At 38.0% G+C, this 14,894-nt stretch overlaps 1 protein-coding gene across 2 annotated transcripts in view; it reads right to left on the reverse strand.

The window, feature by feature from the left end:
- The window catches only part of LOC111057814 (dnaJ homolog subfamily C member 11), a 60,705-nt gene that overhangs the window by 34,538 nt on the left and 11,273 nt on the right, over positions 1-14,894 (reverse strand). For both annotated transcript variants that reach the window (XM_039422584.1, XM_039422583.1), the window contains exons 4-7: positions 13,601-13,711; positions 10,983-11,110; positions 5,006-5,197; positions 1,781-1,991 (exon numbers count right to left, since the gene is read on the reverse strand). In XM_039422584.1, coding sequence (XP_039278518.1) covers positions 1,781-1,991; positions 5,006-5,197; positions 10,983-11,110; positions 13,601-13,711 — 642 coding nt within the window. The remainder of the gene's footprint in view (positions 1-1,780; positions 1,992-5,005; positions 5,198-10,982; positions 11,111-13,600; positions 13,712-14,894) is intronic.

Below are 14,894 nucleotides of genomic sequence, written 5' to 3' on the forward strand. Positions count from 1 at the left end.
CTCTAAATATTTTCTTCAAATTTATACCATGGACAGTTATTTATTAGCCCTATCAACTGACATGAGTCTCATTTCTGGAAAATTTCAGGAGCTCCGTAATATTATGGAGAAAAATGACGGATAATCACTGAAAAACATGTCTTTCACGATTTTCTCAAAAATGACTTGACCGATTTTTTTAAAATTCATACCCTGTATAGTTATTTATCGGCTCTATTAACTGGAATGAGTCTCCTTTCTGAGAAACTAATGGGGGGTCCACCCCATCCTTGAGAAATGGACTTTGTAACCTCCTTCTCGTGCATGAGGTAGGTAGGTAGAGCAGTTCATAAAAAGAACACATAGTCGAGATATTTCATCTGTAGAACAGCTGTTTTGACGACTTTTAAAAAATATCGAATTTCACAATTTACACAAAGGAAAAAGTACTCTGAAAACAACTATACACATATACAGAAGTCTGATCTTAGTTTCAAATATGTTGCCGCCAATCGTCATTATGTTATTCCCCTAAATCATTCTCGTTTAAGAATGAGGCTTATAGCTCAATGAGCAAGGAAAGTTGTGTCAGTGTACCACACCAGATTTTTAGATGTTAGTCCTTGCACTTCGTGAATAGTATGAAGTTTCCATCCTTTCCAAGTATTTTCTCCCCAATTTAGTGCTTCAGCTACTCTTTGTTTCTCCTCCTGTAAGAAGGTCAAAAAAAGGGTCTCCGAGAATATAAAATGATGTTCACCTAATCTGTGTGTCGGAAGTATGGATGAGATTTTACTATTTAGCGTAGCGATGATGTTATAGTGGGGGGGAGGAAAGTGCATAGCAAACATCTACTGGGCATCTGCAGGTTTTTGAAAGGTATGCATACGGCTCACAGAAGCCACACATTTCATGCCATTTCGTTTCCAAGGAGCTTCTCTCAATGTAAGGTAACTGTTGTGAGTCACCAACTACAATTATGTCTTGTGCTTTACTCAATTCGAATTCAGCTATGTAACCAATGTAACCAGCATGCATTAATAATACTTCATCAATGAAAACTCTTTCATAGGTTTTTTCACCCGAGCTATTTATAATGTAAGATCCCACAGTTCTATAATCTAAGTTTATGCTCCTTTCATCATCGATATCATGCATCCTAACCACTTCTTCACGAATAGATTTTATGCCAGCTCGTGTTTGACTAAGGACAAGGTCTCTTCCAGGATTATGCTTAGAAACTATGAAGTAGGATTTCCCACAACCAGGTACTCCGTCATACCATTTAATATTGGGTAACTTACAATCCTTAAAGTTTAATTTATTTATATTCGCTAATAATTTGCCATTAAGCATAAGTATTGTATCGTTGGTCACCAGGACGTATCTTTCTATAGTTTCAAATCTTGATTGGTGGGGCTGGAATTTTACGCACTTCCCTCCCTCTTCCAAGCAAAAACCCGTTGTGTAAACTAAGTTTGTTTTGAAAAGAAATCGCTTTATTGTACTATCGTAAATATTCATACTCCCTTTCAAAACATTCATAATTTCTCCGTTCGAGCTTGCAATATTGGATTGTGTTATTGTTGAGAGAAGTTGTTTGTATATCTTCGCATTTTCTGTATCAGTCTTTTGAATAATGTGACGAAGTTCTATCATAGAGTTCAAGTAAACTCACTTGGCCGACGTCTTTAGCTTCATCTCCCTCTCCTTGAGCTTGTGCGTGTAGTTGAACAATGCGAACTGCATTTCAAGTAAACTTGACTAATGTAAACCCTACTTTGGCTATCACTCTACTCACTTGGCCGACGTCTTTAGCTTCATCTCCCTCTCCTTGAGCTTGTGCGTGTAGTTGAGCGATGCGAACGAGTGCGGAATGCCCAGCTGTAGGGTCAACCCAAAATGGCTGCGGTCCGTGTCACGAGCCACTGAAGTCGACATGGACGAGTTGGAGCCGCCCGCACGCCACACCACGTACCCCATCGTGTGGTCGCTCACCTTCATTGCCAGGGCTGACAAACAAACAAACAATATACAGTCAAACAATTCATTTCAGCCAACAAAGTAGTTAGCTCTATCCTTTTCTACCTCCGCAACGGCTCAAATGATATATTCAGGCGAGGTGGAACTTCCGTCAGGAACTCCCCACCAATAAAAGCCATACGAATATTATTATTATTATGAGAAAATATAATTTCTTGACAAATGCAATATATTTATAATAAATTATTAACAAGTATCAGAAATTAATATTACATCAGAATAACTTAAATCACAGCTAACGTATCTAGTATAGAAGGTGGAACTGATAATCGGGAACTCTGTAGTCAAATCATTTCAACTGATACACTCTCTTCAAAACTCAGTCAACGTCCATCAAAGTCTACGGCTAATTTGGATAACTTTTTAAACTATACTAGTAGTTCTGTGAACAGTAGACCTCGCGCTCAGTAAGTTACATTGACCTGTTGTTATGTTTCCTCAAAAATTAATAAATAATTTATCAATTTGAAATGGCTAGAAAAAATCCTAAATAAATATGGATCTCTCTGTCCTATCGTACCGTGACGTGTCGTCCCGGAATGTGAGAGTGAGCGCTGTTATCAGGTCTGGCTGCAACTGTCTACAACGTTGATGGAAAGATACAATTTTCAAGATGTTCGATGTTTTTGAACGGGTAGTATTATAGTCAACTGTCTACTAACGTTGATGGAAAGATACATTTTCCAGATGTTCGATGTTTTTGAACGGGTAGTATTATAGTCTACTAGACAGCTGATTTATGATGAATAATTCTATAGTCTGATTTCTATGGTAATATTGGAGTCCTCTACGGTTGCAGGCCTCGACGCTTCCTGTGTGTATCATGAACGCTCTGACCACGCCACGCCGCGCCACGCCACGCTCCGCTCCGCTTTCAGTGTGGTTGTACCCTAACGAGACCAAATTTTCTCTACTAGGACATCAGCTGACTAAATGGCGTTCACTTTGAAGAGGTAAGTTTAGCTGCCGCACCCGGTTACACTCCCTTTAAAACTGAGTAAACGTCCATCACATCTACAGCCTACATCCAAACCTACATCTACAGTCTACAGCTAATTTGGATAAATTTTAAAATTATTTCCACGATTTTTCAAGACTTCATTGCTTCTCTACTCACAGGTCTCAGCGCCGGCCGATATACCCTGATTGGTGAACTGGAGATGCGGCACAAATGTGCCGAATATGGACTTGGTGAGCGAGCGGAACGCCTTGAATGTAATGGCCGGTCCATTGCCACAGCTCAGGTCCAACTCAATCCAGCTGGTGTCCGACAGAAGACGCTTGGCTCCCACTGTGAACGAGCCTGATCCTGCAACCAAAATCATTTCACTCAGTTTTTTGCCACAAAACACAAATTCATATCAAGCTATTAACACTCAACCAAGAGGCAATGAACTGACCCACCAACTAAGAATGGTTGTGTCACAGGTGACATGTAAAGGTGCGTACAGACTTTCGTTCCGCTCCGCAACCGAACGTCACTCCAGCAGAGCGATTGATGATCGACGGGCGAGCAACAATGGTTCGACCGGGAACGCGAGAAGATCTACCATCTTCCGTAACGTTCATGATCGGTGCGAGTAGAGAGCGGAGGCGGAGCGATTGCTGTGCGATGGTGGTACATGGGCGGTACGAGGGAGGAGCGTGCTCGGTGCGGGTTGGAAGCACGAGTATGTGTACGCAGCTTTATATTTAACATTATTTTGGAGAGTTGGAAAGTTTTGTCGCTAATTTAATTTATGAGTTGTAACTAATAAAGCGATGACCCTTCCAACGTGTGAAGATGAAATGTATGTTTTATCTTGAAAACCACATTCCATTTTGAAGGCTATATTATGATTTTAGCTTCATGTTTTACAAACAAGAGTGATTACTTACTTACTGCCATGGCCATACATATCGAAGTAGATATTTAGCCGCACCAACAAAGCCCCTCCACCTCTCTCGATTCTCCGCGTCCTCCTCGGTTGCTCCAATTCTCTCCATATCGGCCTTCACTTGACTCCACCATTTCCATCGTGGTCTTCCTCTCAGTTGTCGTCCTTCTGGATTTCTTTTCAACACTTGATTGAGATTGCTGTCTTCTTTTCTTCTCAAAACATGCCCAGCCCATCTGATCCCTGTAAAAGTCTCAAAGTTCTCTGTTGTGTCTCTTCCTCCACTCTCCTCCCTCATTTATAGGTCCATCGATTTTTCTAACGACCTTGTTCTCAAATACAATCAATTTCCTTTCCTTCCTTCTATCTAACTTCCATGTCTCAGCACCGTAGAGCAAAATTGGACTGATAATAGTTCTATATATTTTAATTTTCGTTGTATGTGATAACAATTTTGAGAACATAAGTTTGTTGCATACATAGAAACATCTGTTCGCAAGGTTTAGCCTATTCTCTATTTCTATTACTTCTGTGTTTTCTTCAGAAATGACAACGCCTAAATACTTGAAAGTGTCTACTTTTTCAAAGTACGACCGTTCACTTGGAGAGAACCTTGGTCTATTTTATCTCGATTTCTTGTGAAATGTACATACTTCGTTTTTGTATTATTTACTTTCAGTCCAATTTTCCCTGCTTGCTCCATGAACACTTTTGCTAAGTGACTTAGGTCATCTATTTTTTCTGCGAAAATTTGAGGCCTCTTTACCAGGAGTCCTCTACGGTTGCAGGCCTCGACGCTTCCTGTGTGTATCATGAACGCTCTGACCACGCCACGCCGCGCCACGCCACGCTCCGCTCCGCTTTCAGTGTGGTTGTACCCTAACGAGACCAAATTTTCTCTACTAGGACATCAGCTGACTAAATGGCGTTCACTTTGAAGAGGTAAGTTTAGCTGCCGCACCCGGTTACACTCCCTTTAAAACTGAGTAAACGTCCATCACATCTACAGCCTACATCCAAACCTACATCTACAGTCTACAGCTAATTTGGATAAATTTTAAAATTATTTCCACGATTTTTCAAGACTTCATTGCTTCTCTACTCACAGGTCTCAGCGCCGGCCGATATACCCTGATTGGTGAACTGGAGATGCGGCACAAATGTGCCGAATATGGACTTGGTGAGCGAGCGGAACGCCTTGAATGTAATGGCCGGTCCATTGCCACAGCTCAGGTCCAACTCAATCCAGCTGGTGTCCGACAGAAGACGCTTGGCTCCCACTGTGAACGAGCCTGATCCTGCAACCAAAATCATTTCACTCAGTTTTTTTGCCACAAAACACAAATTCATATCAAGCTATTAACACTCAACCAAGAGGCAATGAACTGACCCACCAACTAAGAATGGTTGTGTCACAGGTGACATGTAAAGGTGCGTACAGACTTTCGTTCCGCTCCGCAACCGAACGTCACTCCAGCAGAGCGATTGATGATCGACGGGCGAGCAACAATGGTTCGACCGGGAACGCGAGAAGATCTACCATCTTCCGTAACGTTCATGATCGGTGCGAGTAGAGAGCGGAGGCGGAGCGATTGCTGTGCGATGGTGGTACATGGGCGGTACGAGGGAGGAGCGTGCTCGGTGCGGGTTGGAAGCACGAGTATGTGTACGCAGCTTTATATTTAACATTATTTTGGAGAGTTGGAAAGTTTTGTCGCTAATTTAATTTATGAGTTGTAACTAATAAAGCGATGACCCTTCCAACGTGTGAAGATGAAATGTATGTTTTATCTTGAAAACCACATTCCATTTTGAAGGCTATATTATGATTTTAGCTTCATGTTTTACAGACAAGAGTGATTACTTACTTACTGCCATGGCCATACATATCGAAGTAGACATTTAGCCGCACCAACAAAGCCCCTCCACCTCTCTCGATTCTCCGCGTCCTCCTCGGTTGCTCCAATTCTCTCCATATCGGCCTTCACTTGACTCTACCATTTTCATCGTGGTCTTCCTCTCGGTTGTCGTCCTTCTGGATTTCTTTTCAACACTTGATTGAGATTGCTGTCTTCTTTTCTTCTCAAAACATGCCCAGCCCATCTGATCCCTGTAAAAGTCTGTAAAGGCCTCAAAGTTCTCTGTTGTGTCTCTTCCTCCTCTCTCCTCCCTCATTTATAGGTCCATCGATTTTTCTAACGACCTTGTTCTCAAATACAATCAATTTCCTTTCCTTCCTTCTATCTAACTTCCATGTCTCAGCACCGTAGAGCAAATTTGGACTGATAATAGTTCTATATATTTTAATTTTCGTTGTATGTGATAACAATTTTGAGAACATAAGTTTGTTGCATACATAGAAACATACATACATCTGTTCGCAAGGTTTAGCCTATTCTCTATTCCTATTACTTCTGTGTTTTCTTCAGAAATGACAACGCCTAAATACTTGAAAGTGTCTACTTTTTCAAAGTACGACCGTTCACTTGGAGAGAACCTTGGTCTATGTTATCTCGATTCCTTGTGAAATGTACATACTTCGTTTTTGTATTATTTACTTTCAGTCCAATTTTCCCTGCTTCCTCCATGATCACTTTTGCTAAGTGACTTAGGTCATTTATTTTTTCTGCGAAAATTACCACGTCATCAGCGAAAGCTAGTGTGTTGATTCCAGATCCAATTTTTATGCCTTCATCCCTATTTGCAATTTTTTGGAGTGCTTCCTCGATGGCTATATTGTAGAGAATTGGCGAGAGCCCATCACACTGTCGTACTCCTGAATTTATCCTGAAAGACTCAGAGACTTTCCCAATCACTCGTACCGAACATGTAGCTTCTGCTATACTTGACCTGGCCAGGTTTTTCTAGTTTTTGGTTTTTGGGGAAACCAAACAGGAGTGAATGGAAATAGAAAATAAAAATTTAAGTAACATTTTTTAAAATTGATTACTTACGACATGTTTCGGCCATGATGCCATTATCAAGTAGTTTCTATTCAAAAGTAGCCCTAATGAAATAACATTAATTTAAAAAAAATATCAACACTTTTAAAAAGGCACTAAAAAGAAAATAACTTTTTTGATCACACTTGGTTCAAAAAAATTTCACTTTATATCCCTGAAAAAAATTTCTAATTACAAGTCAAACGATAAAAAGTGTGGCTCAAACATACAGAAATTGCTCGCTTAATAGAATAGGATTATTCATGATTAACATTAAAGCTCAAGAAATACTTTAAACTTCAACATCAAAAATTTTGAGCCACACTTTTTATCGTTCGACTTGTAATTAGAATTTTTTTTCAGGTATATAAAGTGAAATTTTTCTTAACCAAGTGTGATCAAAATAGTTATTTGTGCAACTAGTGCGCAAAGTGACAGTTTGCTGCACCGAAAGAAACGTTTACGCACGAGCAAGTACGTAGGCGAGTGCGGAATGATGGTTTCTTGAGTGCAGCAAACGAACTTTGCTCACGTATTCACATTAAATTTTTCCTACAGTTACCATTGAATATGAAAGTGGGTAATTATGGGTAAAATTCCCTGAAATCCATCAAATGTTTTTCTGTGTAATTTATTATTAATAAAAACCTTAATTTATTTAAAATTGAATAATAATAATAATTGAATTATAATGATTAGTAATTCAATTGAAAATTTATCTGACTGCCTGAAGGGGGTTTATCTTATGTAAGCATTGAAATGACTATAATCAAGGCACATAATGGCAAGGAACGCTGTTCTCCACTGCCATTATAACGTGGGTCTCACTATGAGTATTACCAACTTAATTTTGATTTTCCTGCACTGGTGCTCCATATAACCTACTAACTATTTTGCGTTGTCATGCTGCAATCTGGAGTACGCAAAGTACTCACTTTGCGCACTAGTGCGGAAAAGTGATTCTTTGCGGCCTGCAATCAGTGCAGAAATGGTCACTTTTCAAGGTATCTGTAGGAAAAAGTTATTTTCTTCTTTTTAGTGCATTTTTTAAAGTGTTGATATTTTTTTTAATTAATGTTATTTTTATCTTTTTAGTTTTCACTTAAAATTATTCACTATCTAAAAATGTGAACAAAATCTCCTGCTTAGCAAGATCTAGACCACACAGAGACTTTGGGAATTTCCTAGTCGCTGAACTAATTAAAATGGAAGTCAAAGATTGTTATATTCATTTAAATTTTACACTAATCTTGTTCACGTAGAGTGTAGTTTATCTTTTTATTCATACTTATGGCTTATTCGACAGAGAGATCATGTAAGGATGAAAGTGTAGCTCAAACAAAATACATCCATCACAATTATTGCAAAAATAAATTTAGCACTAGCCTACTTGTGCTGCTACAGCTGTATGATAGAATCACATGAATGATAGGGAAAAAATTGATTATTAAAATTGTTTGCAAAAAAAGAGGAAATGAGAGGAATCGAACCTTTACTATCAGCGTGCTAAGCAGACTGTCTACCTCCTAGACCACACCGCTCTATGAAGTTTTGATGGAATTATATATACAAGGTTCGAAACAGCAAAATCATGAACAACTCACACTCTTTCCTGTTTTTCGTCCTTAAATCCTTGAATCCTTCAATCAAAATTTTACTTAAATTGTAGTGTCAGATGGTACCAATGAGCTAGTGGAAACCAGAAGGCTCTATGTGGTTTATGAGCCGAGATATAATCGAAAATCCATTTCACGTTAGAAGTTTGTCAGAGCAACTAGAATAAAAGTGTTTAAAAAGACAAACAAGAGTAAGTTGGCTTTTGGTCTGCAAGGTCTGGTTTGAATCATATATAAACTTATACTGTAGTTTATGAATTATTCAATCAAGGCCCATATCCGTTTGTGGTTAACAGTTAACAACTGATTGTTTGAGACATTGCTCACCTGGAGGGATCTTCGTCTTGAGAATCAATTATAGGCTGTCTCAGTCTCAGTTAAAACCTTACATAATTGTAGTTTTCCTACACCTACTGTCTAAAGTGCTTACTTTACTCCCTGGAACATAATACTAAAGTGTCACTTTTTCGCTCTCGAGACGAAAAAAGAGAAAAACTCCCAAGTCACTCCATTTCAATAACATGGGAAGCATCTCTATTTTAATAACTTACATTTGAAATAATATGTTAGAAGGTCTAAGCTCAGATGAGGAAGCATAATAGAGGTGTCTGTCTTTGAGTCAACTGAATTCAATACCACAACCAGAAATTTGATCAACTCATGAAATATATGTTTGTATGATATTACATACTTAATATTAGTAGACGATAAAAATCTATACATAATTGATGTAGCCTAGGCTCAAAGTTAGTAGACAGAAGGTTGGTCACTCATCTATAGTATTTTCGTTGAAATGCAATTGGAGTGGGGGAACTGCAGCCGTGACGTAGGCTGTAGTACAGAGTTGGCAGAATATCGCATTCTTGAAAATCATATGGTGTCGTATAGTCAAATTATATAACACAAACATTTTCTGACATGCAAGCTTTCTGTTTCTGCTTTAAAATAATTATTAAAACATTTGAATAATACAATCATTTTGCCATATAAAAGCAAAAACCCCACCTCCTAACCTTCCCTTTTAAACCCTTAAGGTTTCTTCATCTTCTAGGTCGTGTTTATATTTTGTAGTTTGGCTATACATCAGCTTGTGAATTTCGGGGATGAGATTTTTGATTCTCGTAGAACATGTGCTCGATACCAGCATGTGTTCAGTGCATTTACAATTAATGAAATTCATCGGATTTATCGGGATCGGTTTATCGGTTTATTGCGATGCATTGGTTTATCAAGATTTTTTAAGGGTTAATCTGAAATTATAATAGTATAACATTGTCTACTAACGCTTTTCCAGCTTATTAACTTTTTCGTGTCACGTTTTTAGATTCATGAAAAAATGAAAAACTTTCAACTTCATTTTATTCATAAAAGTTGAATGAACTTGAAATATTTAACAACATCATTAGAATCGGTGATTCATTCGCTATAAGTATGGAGAATTTTAAAGTTCTAGGTCAATCTTGAGGAGATTATACGACGATATATTTGAAGATACAGTGAATAAACTGTATGCTCAGTGTGGTTACTCTAGAACATTTTTACTACACGTGACGTCACGCTGGCGTTCCCCCCACCACTTTGAATCATACACCTGTGAGTGATCAACCTTTTGTCTATTAACGTTGGCCTAGGCTAGCCCTACGTGGATATCATGTGAGCACGGTTGTCAAGGTGACTGTTTTAGCAACGAACGTTTACAAGTAAATAACTAGTTGAAGTTGAGTTTTAAGTTAGAGTTTTATAAGAGATGTTAAAAGATGATGTTTTATTATATTTTTATCTTGCTCATAAATGTAAACTTTTAATGAATAAAGGGTCAATTACAAAAGCACATTTACAACAATATTTTATTCTATTCAAAATACCAACCAACAAATATTTTTCATCTGCAATTCAAATCTGAAACGCGCGAACTGGAGTCAGCCATTTTTGATAGACGGCCAGCTGATAATTGTTACAACTTTTGCCGATAGATAGCACAATCGGCAGTGCCAATCAGACGACCGGTTTTTAGGTTATGTTGTTAAAGAAAACATTGTCACCAATAACGTGAGTTATTGAAATCATTTGATTTGCAGTTTCTATAAAAAAAATGTAGATGGAGGAAAAATGTTGTGTACATCACAAGCGAAAAATACTTTTTCTCCCTCAGGGAAATTGGAGCCCTCGGCTTCGTCTCAGGCTTCAAACTTTTTCCCTCAGGGAGAAAAAGTGGTACTTTTCACTCTAGATATACAAATAACTATTTCAAGATTGGGATCTTGTAAGGAAAGGTAGTGTTTTGATCAATCAAGTTATATTCAATTTTTTTATTATCGTCGCGAGTAGTCCTTTTCCAAAACCCATCCCCAGGTTTTCAGATAATAGGATATTGTTTCAGTTTTCCATCCCCAAAAATTAATTACATTGTCCATTTTTACAGGCTGCTTTGAAGGAAAAAGTCATTGACTGCCGGGGAAATTTCATTCTTCAAGAGCTGAACAAGGACAACATATAGTAAATAGAAGTGATTAAGTTGCATTTACCTGAATGATTTAGAGTGGATATATTGCCATGCAGTGTTAGCGTGTCTCTGAGTGTGAGAGGGGCTTCGATCGATTGCGAGATTGATAGATCCTTCACCTCGATTGGCCATACCACCATCGGGCTATAACTGCAAATTCACACAAATAAATAAATGAAAATAGATAAATGTTCGGTCTACACCTTCAAATTTACACACATAAAAAATAAGTAAATCGTGTGGCTTTCTTACTTACTCGTTGGAGTAAGTGATAACGCGCCGGTCTTATAATCAAGAGAACCCGAGTTCGAATCTCGACCGGGCCAAAAGTTTTTAACCACAGCACAATCACATAGATACGGCCACCCCGTCTGTCGGAGGAGACGATAATTCGTTGGTCCCGACTACCTAAAAAGTAGTCGTCATCTCTCATCATCATCCCTCTCACTCATTACCTACGCACAAGCCTGAGAGCTTATGTGGGCATCACCCTCAGTATTATTATTAGTAGTAAATAAATGAATCCTCTCCCACATTGGACAACTCAACAGCTAATTTTGAAAAATGATTACAAACATAATACAAGGTGTGCCAGAGAAACTTACTTATTTGAAAGGTCAATAAAAACAAAAATACTTCAGATATTGATTTAATCTTTTTTTATATGAGAATACAATATCTCAATTGTTTTTCCATGCAGTCTTGAAAATGAGATCAGACCAATGGCGACCCCCATTGCACATACACTGATGAAGTCGATTTTTGAAATTTCGTTGAGTATATCAATCGGTATGTTGGCAATGGCGTCGCGAATGTTGTTCTTGAGGTGTGCTATGGTCCGTGGTCGATCAACATAAACCAGAGATTTCAAATAACCCCATTAAAAAAATCACATTGACGAATCGCTTTTGGAAATGAGCCTTGTCACTAAAAAAAAAAAATGACCGCGTCTTCAGGCAGGTTGTCAATCAGCATATCACATGCATTTTGACGGGCAACAAAATCGCATTCAGTCAATTCTTGAACAACAGCCAATTTATAGGGATGAAGTTGAAGGTCTTCGTGGTAAATTCGTCGAACAGTGGAGTCAGAAATTTGCATAGCAGCTGCGTGTTTGCGAGCCGAACGCCTTGGAGAACGCACAACTGACTGCCTCACTCTTTCGATATTTTCTGGAGTTCTGATGGTTCGTTGAAGTCCATTTCTGGGTTTAGCGACAATCCTACACTCCTGAAATGTGTTAACCCACGACAGAATCGAATTATGGCCAGGAACGAGTCTGTGAGGAGGAATTTCAAATCAAGCGCGGAAGGTGATCGACCATTAGAAAAGAAGCTCTCAACTGCGAAGGCCCGCTGCTCTCTAGACCAGAGCATGATGGCTGATTTACTTGAGGTAGGATAAATTTGAGAAATTCCCCCTCCAAATGCGCCCCTCCTGCCCCTCTACACGACCAATTCAATGTACAGGATTTTTTCAAATAAGTAAGTTTCTCTGGCGCTTTTTTTACAATGTTCTGTGCAGTATGCTGCTCGGGTTTCCTTCCATACAAATATTATTGTTTTGTTTTTAATAGGTCTATTGTTTTTAATAGGTCTATAGGTCTATTTCAAAAACATTTATACAGTGAAAATGCACTCACTATTAGTAGTGACAAACGTTTTGACCTGGTGTCTCTGATCATCGGACTGAAGAAACTTATTCTAATGTCAAGTTTATGTGTAGCAAGGGATGAAGCTTCCAAATCTTATTTTGAGCTCGATGCTTCCATCAATGAACTTATTGAGGGCCAGTTGCACGTACGTCGGTTAAATATCGACATTAAATATGGACGTTAGTTTTACGGATTCATTTCTGTTCCACAAAGATCGGTTAGTTTTTAATCCCGATTAAGTTGTCCGGTTAACTAACCAAGATTTTAACTGTTTCACAATACGGCACACTATAATTTAACCGACAGAAGTTATTATTCTGAACAAATGGTACAAAATTGAGGTTATGTTATTGAAGCGGTGACCATTCATTAAAGAGGCATGCACCATGAACATGCTCTGTCTGTCGCCAGTGTCAAGTGCTATCTGCAGACGACAACAGATCGAAAACTAACCTCAAAAATCAGAATCTAATTTTGAATGCTAATATCAACAAAATACACTTCTCTATTTTATTAACGGAGAAAATTCATTTATATATTTAGCTCATACTTTGAATTTTGTAGTTTTTTTACCAAAAATTAATTGGAAGACAGCTATAAGTAGCTACCTAACCGGCGTTAGTTGGATTTAATTCTCTGTGAATGGCCTGTTAACCTAATCTTTACGACGATATAATCTTTTACGTCGATTAGTTCAACCGGCGTTATTTTTCGATTTTTACTTTTGTGCAACCAAATTTTCTTCGGTGCCAACTAATCAGAATTAAAACTATTTTACGCCTATTAGTTTAATCAGTGTTATCGCTTGAAATTTCTGCTTTGTGCAACCAAAATGCATCGGTTAGCGCTAATCTCGATTAAAGTATAGCATTTAATCGTGATTAAACGTTAACCGACCGTTGTGCAACTGGGGGGTGGATGTCCAACTTTGACGAGTTATTTGTATCTTGAAGTGGACAAGATATTAATAGCATTGCAGCACTCACGCGTCAATGTAGTCATCTTCGTATTGGCTGAACAGTTCGGTGGCGTTCACACTGACCGTGAAAACTCCTTTCGGATTGGTCCTCTGCTGGAGCCGCCTTTCATCTCGTCGCCTGTAACACAATAATCAATTAATTACTTTGTTAGATTATTAGAAATTAATGAAATAATTCAAAACACATAATAAGCCATTGGGAAAACACGAAAATATACTAATCCAAATCAATAAAAACATTTGTAAAAGCATGTAGTACCATTTTTTTTAATTGTAAAAAGTTTAAAACATTTAAATATTTGACATTTTAACCATCCGGCAGTCGCGCTGTTGTAAAAAGTACAACAGTGCCAGTTTTTTTCTACACAAAACTGTATTGAATGGGGTGGTGTCAGTGAATGAGTCACCTATGCATTACAAAACTTTCTCCCCATCACTCCACTGAGTTGCAGTATCAACCGAGCAATGGTTAAGTCTTTAGGTGCTATTTAGTCGCGACAGTGCATAAGTATGATAGGGAAAGACTGTATACGGGGATAGTAAACGAACCAATAACACAGAATTCCGGCGACTGCCGGAAGGTTGAAATGTCAAATATTTAATGTTCTAAACTTTTTACAATTTTTCAAATAAAAAGGTTACTACATGTTTCTACAAATGTTTTTATTGATTTGGATTATTATATTTTCGCGTTTTCCACTGTGCATAAGATAGGGAAAGACTGTATACGGGGACTGTAAACGAACCAATAACACAGAATTTATGGCTTTGCTTGGTGTACCTTATTGGGCTACGAAATGGTAATCATCCAAATGTTTATAGGCGTCAAATAATCCAATGAGATGGGAATAGTAATTATACAATTAATATGTTCTGACGGTAAACAGAGTACATAACACTTGGAAATATTACAACACGCGACTGCTCGTGTGATTGAGTAGGGCGCGACTACGTGAGAGTCAACTTGCAAATGGCCACAGTACGCCGAAACTAGTCGTTGAAATGTTTTAAAGTTTTTTTAAAATGTTTTAAATAGAAAGGGTAGGTTACCCATGTAGGCTACTACATGTTTTTATTAATTTTAATAAAGTAGTCGATACAAGTGAAGCCATTTTATACTAATCCAAATATACTGATACTGAGTGGCTAGATAATTCAAACAAATTCATGAATCGATTCATTATATTTATGAACACCCTAGATACAATAAACAGCAAATAATATTATTTGTTATGGTGTAGTCTGATTGTATATCATGTGATGTTACTTAATCACATGATAACTGTTTGATAAAATAATAA

Source organism: Nilaparvata lugens, chromosome 3 (genome assembly GCF_014356525.2).
Source record: "Nilaparvata lugens isolate BPH chromosome 3, ASM1435652v1, whole genome shotgun sequence".
Taxonomy (NCBI): domain Eukaryota; kingdom Metazoa; phylum Arthropoda; class Insecta; order Hemiptera; family Delphacidae; genus Nilaparvata; species Nilaparvata lugens.